This window comes from Aedes albopictus, chromosome 3 (assembly GCF_035046485.1).
Source record: "Aedes albopictus strain Foshan chromosome 3, AalbF5, whole genome shotgun sequence".
In the NCBI taxonomy this organism is placed as follows: domain Eukaryota; kingdom Metazoa; phylum Arthropoda; class Insecta; order Diptera; family Culicidae; genus Aedes; species Aedes albopictus.
Window position 1 is genome coordinate 161,306,639 of NC_085138.1, and position 14,438 is coordinate 161,321,076.

The 14,438-nt window shown below is 37.2% G+C and overlaps 1 protein-coding gene across 2 annotated transcripts in view; it reads right to left on the minus strand.

Annotated features, from left to right (window-relative positions):
- LOC115254267 (ataxin-2 homolog) overlaps positions 1-14,438 on the minus strand; it is a 72,199-nt gene that overhangs the window by 16,077 nt on the left and 41,684 nt on the right. For both annotated transcript variants that reach the window (XM_062858059.1, XM_062858060.1), the window contains one exon: positions 412-1,399. In XM_062858059.1, the coding sequence (XP_062714043.1) occupies positions 412-1,399 (988 nt within the window). The remainder of the gene's footprint in view (positions 1-411; positions 1,400-14,438) is intronic.

The following is a 14,438-nucleotide window of genomic DNA, read 5'->3' on the forward strand; positions in this document are numbered from 1 at the left end:
TCGACCTCAAAGGTCGTCTTCAGTGTCTTGTACTTGACTCGACTCGACTCGACTCGAGTCGAGTCAAGTACAAGACACTGAAGACGACCTTACAGTTGAGGTCGAAATACGTATCTGTCAAAGAATGCAAATTCTTAGTGGAATTAAAAGGAACAGTACTTAACGTGATTTTCTTTTTATTTACAGATATTCCCCTAACAAGCCCAGGTTAATCATCACCAAATTATGAAAATATGCAATATTCTCAGCAATATTCTACACAGAATTCAAAACAACATTCTTCTGCAAGAAGTCAATAAAAATTTCTAATGTTGCTCTGGGCTGGCGGAACAATTCAAAACTCTCGAAAACCTCTGGATACACTTCGGATAAAAACCATAACTCTATTCTGAGTATCCATTGAATACATACCGTACTGTGATGCATGCGGGGGCTGTTGCTGCATTCCGCCGACACCGTGTTGATTGCTAGGTGGCGGCGCTTGTTGCTGCTGAGATTGTGCCTGTTGTTGTTGCTGCTGTTGCTGCTGCTGCTGTGAAGGCATTGACATGTTCGGATAGCTGTTTTTGTGTGGCGCCTGTGGACTTTGTGGTTGCTGCTGTTGTTGTTGTTGTGGCGGTGGAGGTTGTTGTTGCTGTTGCTGCTGCTGCGATGGCGGTCCTCCGTTATTCGTCAACGGAGGCGGGGTGCTGCGGACAGTCAACTTGCCAACCTGGCCGGGCTTGCGCTTCGCCGGAACTATATACTTTGCATTCGATGGCATTACTGTATTGTTATTGCTAGGGCTACTCTTATCGTTCATACTATTAGAACTTTGTGCTGAACCACTTGTGGCCGCCGTCGAGGACGGCTGGGGACTGGAATTGGTCGGCCGAACGACAGCCGCAAAGGCCGACTCCTCGTCGCCGTTTTCCAGGTCAATTCGATCCTTGTAAATTGGATTGTTTTCTATCTCGTTGGCGATACGTTCCGCTTCGTATTCCTGGGCTTTGAAATCATCGGAATCTTTCTTCGTGATTTGAACCGTATAGCCGGTTAGGGAGTGATCAAACGTTGACTGTACACCGTAGATCGTCTCATTCTTGTGGAACATATCATTCACATCCCATCCGTTGGCGTTGGTGTCCAATTCTAGGTTGAACTCACAATCACCGTTCAGCGCACCGCTTTCGTCCCACGGTTCGAGTTCCCGATCCTCCGGGCGACCGTTGCCGTTGCAGCGGGAGATGGCGGTATCTGTCTTAAATGTGTCTTTGGCGAAGTTCAGATCGACGTCTTTGGCAGCAATACTGACGATGTCGCATTGCTTGAAGATCAGCCGATCCACAACTGTGTCTACAATGTTTTTGCTTTCGTTGTCCGGGCCGACCTCAATGCGATGTGCCATTTCCAGTACAACCTGTAAAATTGGAAAAGGAAATAAATGTGAAGATGTAAAAAAAATCTCAAGATATTTTGCTAGGAATTTCTTCAGTTATTTGTTTGAAGATTCTTCAAAAAATGTGATCCCTACAGGAAGTTTTCCACACATTCTTTAATGAATTCGTCGAGATATTCTTGTAGTAATTCCTGTAGAGATTTCTGTAGAAGTTCTTTTGACGTAGGACTACGTCTCTCTTTTCTATACCGGGTGTCATTATAAATTTTCAGAAATCGGCCGCGTTACGTTTGAAGTGGAGATTTTGAGGGTTAATAACTCAGTCATTTCTTGTTGAATTTTTAAAATTTTGGCAGAAATCGATTGCAAATCTTTACACCCATTATGTCCAATATTAACATTTGCTATTTTTCAATAACAAACTATTGAAAAATTGGGAAAAGTGAACCCATGTTTTTTCCAGCCAATCACGATCGAGCTCGTTTTGGATGCTCCCGTCGAATATAAAAGCTACTGCTTCTTCGCATCTTCCCTCATTTGCCACGGAACACTCACATACTTGCGTAAACGTTCTGTATACAGGAGCTGTGATGCGACGGCGGCCAGACGTCAAACTCGTTTTGACATCTATTTTGACATTGACAGTGCTTTTTAGTTGGGTTTTGCCCCAACCTGTCAAATGCGCTTTAAGGTTGAAGGATTCGTCGTTAACATAATCGTCATCATTGAAAGTTCGAAAGCAGTTTTCTCATTCTAAACTGAAATTTCTGCAGTGAAAATAAGTTCACTGTACTCCAATCTTCAGCCGCAATACAGTGAATACATTTTCACTGCGGAAATTTCAGCCTTGCACGAGAAAACTGTAGGGTCTAGCTCGAATCCAAAGTAAGATTCAATAAACCACGATCAGATTATTTACAGAAAATAACTATTTCTTCAATTACTTGCGCTCTGAAACAGCGTCTTTATGTCACCACGTCTCAGCTAATTCTCCCTTTCTAGATGGTTCCCGACTACTACGACCGTTTCTTCTCGTGGTCCCTAACAACGAGCACATGTCTCGGAACACCGAAACAAATCATCTACTCATTATGTTATAATAACATTATCAATTTCCTACAATAACTGCTTTCGAATTTTCAATGATGACGATTATTTCAATAACGAATCCTTCAACCTTGAAGGCATTGCTCGGCAGCATCATCGTCATGATACGGGAATCATCATCACCAGCAACAATCGCCAGATTTCGAGTCTTTGGCATATAGTGATTTTACTCTGGCCGTTATTTTTGCTGAATAGATACACGTTTACTTCATCTGTGCGCCCCAAATTCTTTATTATGCGTTAAAAATTAGTCCTACGTCAACATTGCGGTTATGACTCAGACATTATTTACACACTCCTAGTTTTTTTCAGAGATTCCTGTTCACATTTTTTTAGGAATTCCTCTTCAGATTCTTCTAGAAGTTTAATCACAGGGCTGGTAGCAGGAACTGATGGTCAAAATAGTTATTTTAGTGACCAAAATCTCTGAAATAGTGACCAAATAGTGACTTTCAAAAAAGTGGCTAAATAGTAAATTTTGGCTCAAAAATATGCTTAGTGAGGAAACATTGTAGAACGAATTTGATTCAGAAAACCCTGGAGTACCGCATAATGAAAATGTTCAAGAAAAACTTTCATTCCATTCCTAAAATTGTATTGCTGTGTGCATTCAAAATGCAAATATATCAAATGCGGTAAGATTTTCTAACAAGTAACCCGATGCCAGAGGGAGCTTTCGAATCCTAGGGTGGCGGTGATATTGGCCATGGTTGCTACGTTGCCTTTGGTAACATGTGTTACCGCGTTTGAAGCGCTTTTCTGCACCGTTTGCATCTTGAACGCACGCAGCAATACAAAGCTGCATGTATTTACAATTTTATAAAATACATTGTGCAGAACTAGATGAGCATGGCATGAAAATTCTGTCAAGAAAAAATAAATAAATTATGAAACTCTTGGAAAACTTGTTGGATGTTTTCTGTCATGAAATTCACCTTGATGGAAACTTAGATAGACAAATGCTTAAAAATGTGCGAATGAATTTGAATAAGAATTTTTCAAATATGATTTCTAGAATATTTTTGCAAAAATTCTCTCAAAATAAAATAAAATGAATAACAGAAAGTAGTTAAGTAATTTTGATGTAATACTTGAAATATTTCTCTACGTATCCCCTTGGAAATTTTCAGAAGAAAACAACGGTTTTTTTGAATAGCCTATGAAAATGTAATGGAACTCTTAATTTCTTCAAAATGTCCCATATTTACTTAGGGTAAGAAATCAAACTTTGAACTAGTCAAATTGTAATCTTAATTTGAACCATTTCAAAATTCATTAAAAAGACGTACTTTTCAGGCAAATATTGTCCCGAAAAAGATGTTAAACAGCTTTCCATAATATAACCTGATAACATGGACTTTAAAAGCATTGAAAAAAGCGTTTTTGTCATGGAAAACAGGCAATCGAAAAATCATTGTGATTTCACCCATTTCCCCCAAGATAAAGCACATTTTCGGTGCACTCGTACACTGCCGCCACTCGCATAACAGTCCCATTTGCAAAAAGGAGGAATTGAGAAAACGGCATTTGAAGTTTGAAAACTTGTTTCCATATAAAACTTTGAAAAATCCCCAAAATTTGAAAAATATTTCGATCATCTCGAAACTTTCACAGATTGCTTTGCACATGAATATATAACTGTAAAAAATATTACAATCGCTACAAAGTTGTTCAGTTTTGTGTTTCGTGACACAAAAATCCATGATGGGACTGTTATGCGGGTACTTTTGATATGGGACGCTCATGACTTGGTATTTTTTTCACACATTGACATAAAAATTCGTAATTTTTATTATTGTATTTGGAAGTACATCGAAAATGATGACTATTCATAACGTTAACTCAAAATTGATGAAAAGTCAAATGGGACTGTTATGCGAGTGGGGGCAGTACAGCTCATGCATTGTATCACACGCAATATGTGAACACGTCAAATGAAAGCTTATTTATCGTAGAATCGACCAACCGAATAATATTCCGCATTATTTGTCATAAAATTATCAAATTTAAGTGATTCTTACTTGGAGAATGTTATCTTAAGTTGAACCATTTGTAATCTAAATTTGAACTAGTAAACGGGGGTGAGCTTCCAGTGTTGGCCTGAAGATTGCGCTAGTGGTTGCTTTGTTTACTTTTGGGGGATGAAAAATCCAAATTTAGTTTCCAAATTCCTAAAGAATTTCGAACATTCTGAGTTGAGATTCCACTGCCTAATGAAAAATAGGTATGAGAATTAGCAGATTCATGTGATTTTTCATTGTTTAGCATGGAATTGGCTGTTTTGTGAGTTGCTCGAGCTGCTGCCGCCAGTAGTTCAAATTAAGATTAAAATTGGTTCAAATTATGATTGCGATGGTTCAAATTAAGATTAAAATTTCAATGAAATACAAATACAAACTTTTTACCATTTAACAGAAAGCTTATACCCGTGGCTTTCATGTACAAACGATTTTGCCGTAGTAAATTATTTCCATGTGGGAGAAAAAATCATTTAAAATTTGCACTGCTTCAGAAAGCCTCAATTTGGTTCAAATTTTGATTACCTACCCTATTTATTTGAATTGTCTCATAGTTTCTAGTTAAATTTTCATAATATGTAGTTACAAGCATTCTGGGAGAAGTTGCTAATTTTATTTGGGGACTTAAAATAATGACCAAGTCACTAAATAGTGACTTGCTATTAGGCCTGCACTCTCACCGAATCATCATGGGGCGGCCCCATACAAAATATGTGTGCGTTAGTTTATAAAACTCTCCAAACTTTATGGAACTCAGTCTTCCAGTATTTATAAAAGTTGTTTCGATACACACGTATTGGATTCCATTGATGTTGTTTTTTAAGGCATTTGTTTTGAAGACTTCTATAACAGTTTTACTACTTTTAGTTCTACATATGATCTAGGTCGTCCCAAAACTCCATGAAATGTTGATGCAGGATCTACAAGCAAAACTAGTATTATACGAATGACTATTCTATACGCCCCAGACCAATGACCCTTCTAACAAGTAAATGGAGTATTATATTGAACTGTATACATGGTACAGATCTTACAAGATCTCCATGGAATATAAGCCTTTGTGTCCAGTCCACAAAACAACCAGTGCTTGGGCAGGTCTGTGAAGGTCCGTAATGTCCGTAATGTGATAATGTCCGCGAAGGAATTTAGAGGTCCGCAAAGCGCTGTAATGGTCTTTAAAGATTATTCAAGGCCGTGCATGGTTCACTCTCATTATTTGAGGTGTTGTAAACATTTGAATAAACAGTTTTAACACAACAGTTTCAACACTATGAAATTACAAGGGCATTGCTTACTTTTGGGCGTTTATCTGTGCGTGAAGATGGCTGTTCCAGTCTACAAAATAGATTCCAATTCGTAAAAACACGCTTCACTAAGAAATCTAATACCAGATTTAGATTTGGCAATGATTGATCTACCGAGAAAAGCGGTCATGACGACCAAATGTTTCCTCAGAGGTATTTAATGGCTAATATGGTAATTTTATGTTGGAATATTTCAATCATCGCCGACAACTTGATTGAAATTGCAGGATAGGAGTAAGTAGTAGCCAATTTTCTTTCAATGTTTCCCATGGATCCAAAAGAAAGACATAAAAGTAGTTGCGAAGGTATTTTTTATTTGTATGGAACGGTTTGTATAGGGAAAATTTGACTTTTTTTATGTGGCATCATTTAATGGTTTAACAGTTTTGAATATTTTTCAATCCGTGTTTTATCAATTTCCCAAAAAAGTTGAAAAAAGTGACTTTTTAGGTGAAAATAGTGACTTTAGTGACCTGACCTTGAAAAAAGAGACTTTTTAGTGACCAACCCAAAAAAAGTGACTAAGTCACTAAAAAGTGACTTGCTATCAGCCCTGTAATCAGGGTTTCCTTCATAGATTCTTTTCGAAATTCCTTCAGAGATTCTTGATGTTCATCAGAGATTACTTCAGGTATTCCTCCATTATATCCTCCTGAAATTTCTCTAGAACTATTAACTATTGTGTGGCTTCGTAGCCGTGCGGCTAGTGTCACCAAGCACTTAGTCGCATCGTGCTGTAGAGCGTGGGTTCGATTCCCGCCGCAGCTGTCAGCAAAAGTTTTCGGCTGTGCCACTGTTAGTCCGTTGTCTAGTGTCTCGCTTCCTTTAAAGAGCATTATAGCTCACTGGAAGTATTGAACGTGTCCGTATCTGAAAAAAAAACTACAGTCCCGCGGACCGCTTGTAATGTCTGCATTTCTATGTTTTGGTAGATATCTTTGAATTGCTGCTTATGAAAGTTGTTCTACGCCGAGAATAATGAAAAATAGCGGTTTGGAATTAATGTTATAGGGTAGAAGCTTCAGTTTTGGTCAGCCCGGAGTTTTGGCCATATATATAGTGCGGTATTCAGCCTGTTACGATCTAAATCGGCATAAATTTATTTTTTACTAGTAGATTCTAATATAATACGATGATAACTGCTGTGAAAACCATACATTTTGATCAAAAACTGGAAGAAAATAATATTTTTCCTTAAAAAATCAGCTCCCATATATCTATTTTGGCCAGGGTGCTTCTAATTTGGCCACTCCCATAAAAAATACACGTGATTGGCCAAAATAGAAACCAAAGCTAAGAATATGGCCAAAACTGCGGCAATGCTTCTATTTTGGCCAGTGCCATTTTTAATACAAAAATCAACTATTAGCTTGATTTCTGCATTTTTCTAATAAAGTATAGATCGAAACATTTCATTCAACACATTGGTAGTATTCATTGGGTTATTGGTTATTTTTATAAAAATGATTTCCCTTGGACTGGCCAAAACCGGTGCCCGCACCCTAGATATATGTAGATATAGCTTTTGTGATACAAGCAGTTAGAACAATAGGCGTAAGAAACACTGCACTAGGGATTCAGAAATTCCACAAGAATGTTTTGTTTGGAATTTCTCAAAGAATTCCTGCAAAAATTGCTCAAAAGATTCTTCTAGAAACACATGCAAAGAGTTTCTTGAGAAGTTTCTCCATGGAATTCCTACAGTCACTACTCCTGGGATTCCTCCAGGAAGTACCATCAGGGTACCAGATTCCGCTCATCTAATGCCAGTTTTGCAGAAAAACATCATCTGTTAAATGACTGGTAAGCCAATTTGTAATGTTTTTGCATTTTAAGTTAGTTTAATCTAAGTACAATCAGATACAAAACAAGACTTATGTAGAACTTTTCATAAAAGTATGATATTATTACAATTTGTGTGAGACCAAAGTGGTCCTAAGGAGTGTATCGGAAAGTAGTTGAAAATGTTCAGAATGCTCTATCTCGAAGCTGGGTTGGTCTTTTCATTTCGGTTCTTCTATGAAATCTTCACAATATAGGGTCTGGGATCATTTGGGCAGGAGCATCTATTTTGGGCACTTACTGCTATAACTCAGTCAATTTCAAATGCCTCACATTTCACATGCCTAGATACTGTGTGTACCTAATAGTGTCTCAAAAATCAAGTCGATCGGTTCAAAATTGACTGAGTTATAACAGCAAGTGCCCAAAATAGGTGCTCCTGCCGAAATAGTCCCAGACCCTAGTTAAGTTTAGAATACCTTGGAAAAATTTGGAAAAAGTTTAGTATTATTGAAAATATGGTTAAATGAATACACCTCTCAAAATAAAAATCTGCACAAAATGCAATTTTGTTAAGATTTTTCAACATTTCAAAAATCTGTAACGAGTAAAATTTGTACGATAAAAAATCTGGAAAATATTAATGTCTGTTAACAGTTATGTACACATAACATATCATTCAACACCGACTTTCAAAATTCATATTTTCGACAGAAAAATCTCCTATATCTACAAAATGGTCCACTCCAAAAAACGTCTATTTTTTGGACAAACTTTGAAGTTCTGCTTTTAATATCTTAAAAGGTTATAAAATTCTATTTTTTGCTCTAACTTACTCGTTCATAAATTAAAAAACATACCCTATTTAAAAAATGCGAATTTTTCATTTTATGTATTTTTTGTTTGCGTAAACATAATTTGGAGGACCATAGAAAAAAGGGGTTCCTCAAAAATGGCCTTTTTTCATTTTTAAGAATTGCGCTTGAATGCACTGGAGATTTTTCTTGAAAAAAATAATTTGCCTATATCATGAGGATTCTGGAGCTTATTATATTTGCACAAAAAAGTTAACATTTTCGAACATTGTCGAACTTTCTTCGCAATTTAAATTTTTTAGAAGGTGTGCAAAAATTTAAAAACATGCGTTCAGTAATCTAGGTTAAAAACCCATTTAAAAGAACATTTTTAGAAAATCACAAAGGCCATTTCTATTTTCAAGGATTTATACAGTATCTCCAAAAATAAAATTACTTAAAAGATGTATTAAACTATTTTTTAGGCTATTTTAAACATTTTCAACTACTTTACGATACACTCCTTAATTCCGCTCACGGACAAATGTATTTGTTTTTGAAATTTATGTTATTTGGTAAACATTGCATAAAATGAGTTTGCTCTCATTTAATTTACAGGGGATGGCCAAAATGTTTGGGATAGGTAACTTTTTTTTTCCACAAAAAAATTCAACATGCTGTAACTTTTCATAGAGTGCATAAAAAAATCTCATATTTTGACTGTTTATCAACCTATTATATGTGCATCATTGGTACAAATTTGGGCTCGATTGATTAATGTTTCGCAAAGTTAGAACCGTTCGGGTAAAACACTATTTTTTAGACAACTCATTTTTGAGCTGTCATATCTCGGAGACCAGTGAACCGAATTGAATGATTTTTTTAACGTTTATCAACAATATATTGATACTTTATACGAGCATGAGCATGAGCATGAGCATAGATGACCGTACTATTCGTAGTTGCTACTCCGTGATTGACCAGAACAATCGAAGTTGCACAAGGAACCAACAGACGGAGCTTGGGAGTAGCTTACCGTCCTCAATGTGCATCTTCGAGAATTCCAAACTTTATTAGGTCAATAACGGCGCCGGCCACGTCCTTACGGTCATCGAGGAAGGAAAGGAATATTATTATGACGTGCGTTGCTTACTAAAGACCGAGATCACCTCTGCGTCTCCACGTCTGTCATGGGAAGGAATTTTTGTTAGTGGGGAGGGGAGAGGGCGCATGATATGAGTTCACTTTGGTAAGTGGAGTGATTCATGCAACCCTATTAATATCAAACCATTTATTTTCATTTGGACTAAAACAAAACACATGCCGACATCGAAGATGACGAACCATTCAGATAGTTTTCGAAGTGCGAAAATTAACGAAAGAGAAAATAAAGTGATTTGAACCAACGTGGCTTTGGAACTTGGGCCGACACTTGACGTGACGAACATTTCAATGTCTGTTGACTAAAATCGCAAAAAATGTTGTTTGTTGCATTTATCGTATCATAAATCGCCCCGTACGAAGATGAGCAGTCAAATAGACGACGACGACGACCGAATGAAAACGCGGCCTGTACACTTTGCCTCCAAAAACTCACTCTCGCAAAAATCTAGCAAAGCGAGCGCGCGAAACTTTGCTGCTGCCGAACTACCGCACACTACTGACTGCTTGGCGTCCCGTCGTCGGAGCCCCGCAGAGGGAAGAGGAAAAAAAAATCGCAAAAATCTAGCAAAGCGAGCGCGCGAAGCTTTGCTGCTGCCGAACTACCGCACACTATTGATACTTTATACGACGTTATAAAATGTAATATTTTCTCACGGCGAATCAAGTTATACCGGGTTGGAATTTTGACCCATACAGAGGAAAATAGGTCAAATTTACAATACCACACAAAACTTACGAAATGTGTTCTTTCTTCAACCTAAATAAGCTCCAATATATCTGATTAGAGATAGCTTGAGAACAGAAGTGGAAAATCTTTGGATATTAACATTAAAATTTATTGACATTGATGTAAACAAATTACATTTTTTCGAGAAAAATCCAAAAATTGTCAATCCATGATAACTTTTTTTAACGTTTAAAAAATACCTATGTTTAAATAGTTTGTGAAGCATTTGCATATTGTTAGTGTACGTTCAAAATTTCATTCAATTCGGTTCACTGATTTCCGAGATATGACAGCTCAAAAATGAGTTGTCTGAAAAATAGTGTTTTACCTGAACGGTTCTAACTTTGCGAAAGATTAATCAATCGAGCCCAAATTTGTACCAATGATGCACATATAATAGGTTGACAAACAGTCAAAATTTGAAATTTTTTGATGCACTCTATGAAAAGTTATAGCATCTTGAACTTTTTTGTGAGAGAAAAAAAAGTTGCCTATCCCAAACATTTTGGCCATCCCCTGTATATTGTCCAAGAATATCAGCGACGAAAAGGGGGTATTTATGCGTGAAAACTTGATTTTTGCAACAATGAGCGGCTATTGGGTCATGAGCGGCTACTGGTACACTGACGGTACTTATGATTTTTTCCAAAAATGTTTACCCACGTTTCCTCCAAGAATTCCTCTCCAAGATCCAAGAAGATCCAAGAGTTCTTCTAGGGTTTGAAATATTCAGCCAGAAACTCCTTCATATATTTCTCCAGAGATACCTCCGGGAGTTCTCTCAGAATTGCTCTAGGAATTATTCTTTGGCGTTTTTTCAGCAATTCCTTTAGAAAGTTCCAAAAAGGTTTTTTTAGAAGTTCCTCCAGACAATCTTCCAAAATTCCTTTTGAGATGTATTCTGAATTTTCATCTAGCATTTTTTCGGAAATAACTCCAGGGACCCCTGAATTCCTACCCGAGAGCCGATCAGAGAGGATTAACAAAGTAGGTGTACTAAATTGAAAGAGTTTTTGAAATAATCTATGAAGGCAGTGTCGAAGCTGCAGTTGCCTTCGGTGACATTTCTTAAGTAATCATTTGAGGAATTCTTGAGAAAATTCTAGAAAATTTTTTTGAGGATTTCCTGAGAATTTCCTGGCAAGTTCCCTGAGGAGAGTACCTGAAAAATTCAAGTGCAAGAATATCTAAAGAACATGGCAACTTTGTGTGTTTTATGTGCACTTACACAGTTATTGAGCAAGAGCTTTGTTTTCAAATGACCATTTTGGATTTGAAAAAAATAAATTTTCATTACGAAGTTTCTGAACCGATCGGAAATCGAACCCGCCACCCTCATTATGGTTTGGCTGATTACTCATTGGCTCACCGAAGATAGGCCTTCTCATAGGGAATTTTCCAGAATATACTTGTAAAGTAGGCGTCGACGTATAAAAGTAACATTTGTCAGAATAACAAACTACTTGCATTGAGCTAGACGTGTTTTCCTACAATTTCAGAAGTGGAATCGGAACTATTATTTGTCTGTAATCAAAATTTTAAGTAATCTGATGTTTACTGTGGAAGATCTGGATTACATACATCCCGCAAGAGCCGCTTTCAAGTTATCGTTCGAACGCTAAGGCCATGGAAAACCAACTGTTTGCAAACGCTGAGGATATAAGGAAGAGAAAGTGTTCAGAAAGAAGAATTCAATGTTAGCTGGTTGCAGCATTACTCTCGTACTACGTATACGATAGGAGTCATGGAATGAAGATTACATAAACTGAAGCGGAACCTGAGACTGAAGCGGAATCGAGTTGAAGTGCTGAAGAAGATTTCGTTGGCAAAGCGATCATTCAGATTATTACAAGTTTTATTTCTATGCTACGTGTTCTATTTTAACCTGTTAATATTTCGCCAAGTTAAATGCACATTTGTAATGCTCTGGCGTAATAGAGCATCATGAAATCTCATCAGTCTCATTTTGATAGCCTACATTTAGGTCATTTCGAGCAAAAACCAACTACCAGATAATCGTTCCCTTACAGAAACACCAAAATGTAAAGAACTTGTATTGAAACTCTAATCAGAATGCACTATTAGGATTAGAAATCCCTAAGCAAAACTTAAGCTATGAAAGCAACTAATGCTGCGAACAAAAAGCAACCTGCTAGAAGAAATACGACACAGGATTGACCGATGGACCAACAACATTTATGAAACTTCGTCATCCTGTATTCGAAAATTGTTATCAATTAGGATAACTGGGCAAAATTGATGTTGTGTGTTATATATTTATCCAAATGTGATGTTCCAATTTATTACGCATTTGTAAGGTTACACTGCAAGATGTTAAATTTCATTGTGCATTTGTAGTGCTCCATTATTTTTTCGTAATAACATCGAGGACCATGTGTTGTGTCAATATGACTGATCTGTAGTAGGCGTCGACGAATAAAAGTAACATTTGTCAGAATAAATAACTACTTGCATCGAGCAAGACGTGTTCTCCGACAATATTCCTGGTCGAATACTTGGAGGAATTTCTACAAAAACATTCGAGAAACTTCTCAGGGAAACCCTGTTAGCAATTCACGAAAAAAAAAAACGCGGAAGAATTGCTTAATATGCCTTTCACAGCCCATATAGCCGAGGCGGTAAACGCACGGGTATTCAGCATGACCATGCTGAGGGTGACGGGTTCGATTCCCGGTCGGTCCAGGATCTTTTCGTAAAGGAAATTTCCTTGACTTCCTTGGGCATAGAGTATCTTCGTGCCTGCCACACGATATACACATGCAAAATGGTCATTGGCAGAGGAAGCTCTCAGTTAAAAACTGTGGTAGTGCTCATTGAACACTAAGCTGAGAAGCAGGCTTTGTCCCAGTGAGGACGTTACGCCAAGAAGAGGAGAGAGAGAGAGAGAGAGGAGGCCTTTCACAGAATTACGCGGAAGAACACGTAGCGGGATTTCGAAAGTTTTTTTTTATGAAATCCTCAAAAAAAAAAATAAACTGAAAGAATCCAGGAATCCTCCCAAAAAATTCTCAAAAAATCTACTTGCAATTTCTTTAGATGTATATCCAGGAATTATTCCAAGTAGGGAATCGCGCCACTTGGGCGGTGGCTTCTATTTTCGTCTGTTTTCCACTATAACTCAGTCAAATTTGAACCAATTGACACAATTTTTGGAATGCAGTGAGATTGGTATAGTATCTACCCGTATACAACATTTCAACTCAATTGGTTAAAAATTGACTGAGTTATAGTGGAAAACAGACGAATATAGAAGCCACCGCCCAAGTAGCGCGATACCCTAATTCGATACAACATCCTCCATGGATCTCTTCAGATTTTTTTGTATTTTTTCCAGGAATTACTTTTCAAAATTTCTCCGGGAATTCATACCGATACGCCTCCGTTAATGCCTCTGATTATCGCAGGAATTCTTTCGTAGACTCTCGCAGCAATACCAAAGATTCTCAAAGAATTAATGTCTCCAGAGGTTCCATCAGAAATGCCTCCGCGTATACTTGAATGAAGATATTCCTCCAGAAATTATTCTAAGGTCTGTACACTTCATAGAAATACTACTCTTACAACCGGCTGATGATTGAAAATGCTTTGATTTAGAAAAAAAATATTGTAGAAAGCAAATAAGGTTTATTATTACATTTTGTATGCTGTTTATTTATTTTTAAGGACAGACTTGTTAGAATCTCAAAATGGCCGCCACAATGGCCGACTTTGGCACCTACTCACGATTTCGAGCGCACAAATCTCTTCGTAAACAAAACAAGCGCAGCTGATCTTCTTATTTTAAGCTTATTACAAGTAAGCAAGAACAGAATAATAAAGTGCACTGTTGTTTGATGTTTGCTTCTTCAGATTTGTGCGTCTGAAGTTCTGATGCAGTGTTGATGCGGGATTTCAAGACGTTTGTCCTTAAGATGAAATAGGTATCTATCTGAATTCTACACAAATCAAACGAAAACCAATCATCGTCAAACATGCAGAAACAAAAATGCAGTTACAAATTTAGATCGATAGAGCAGCCAATTTTATCGATAAAAACAGAAAATTTTATAATTTTTACACAAAGTACAATAAATAAGCTTCATTTGAATCTTACAACATTTTCCCAAGTCAACTCGTTTATGATCTTCAGCCGGTTGAAAGTGT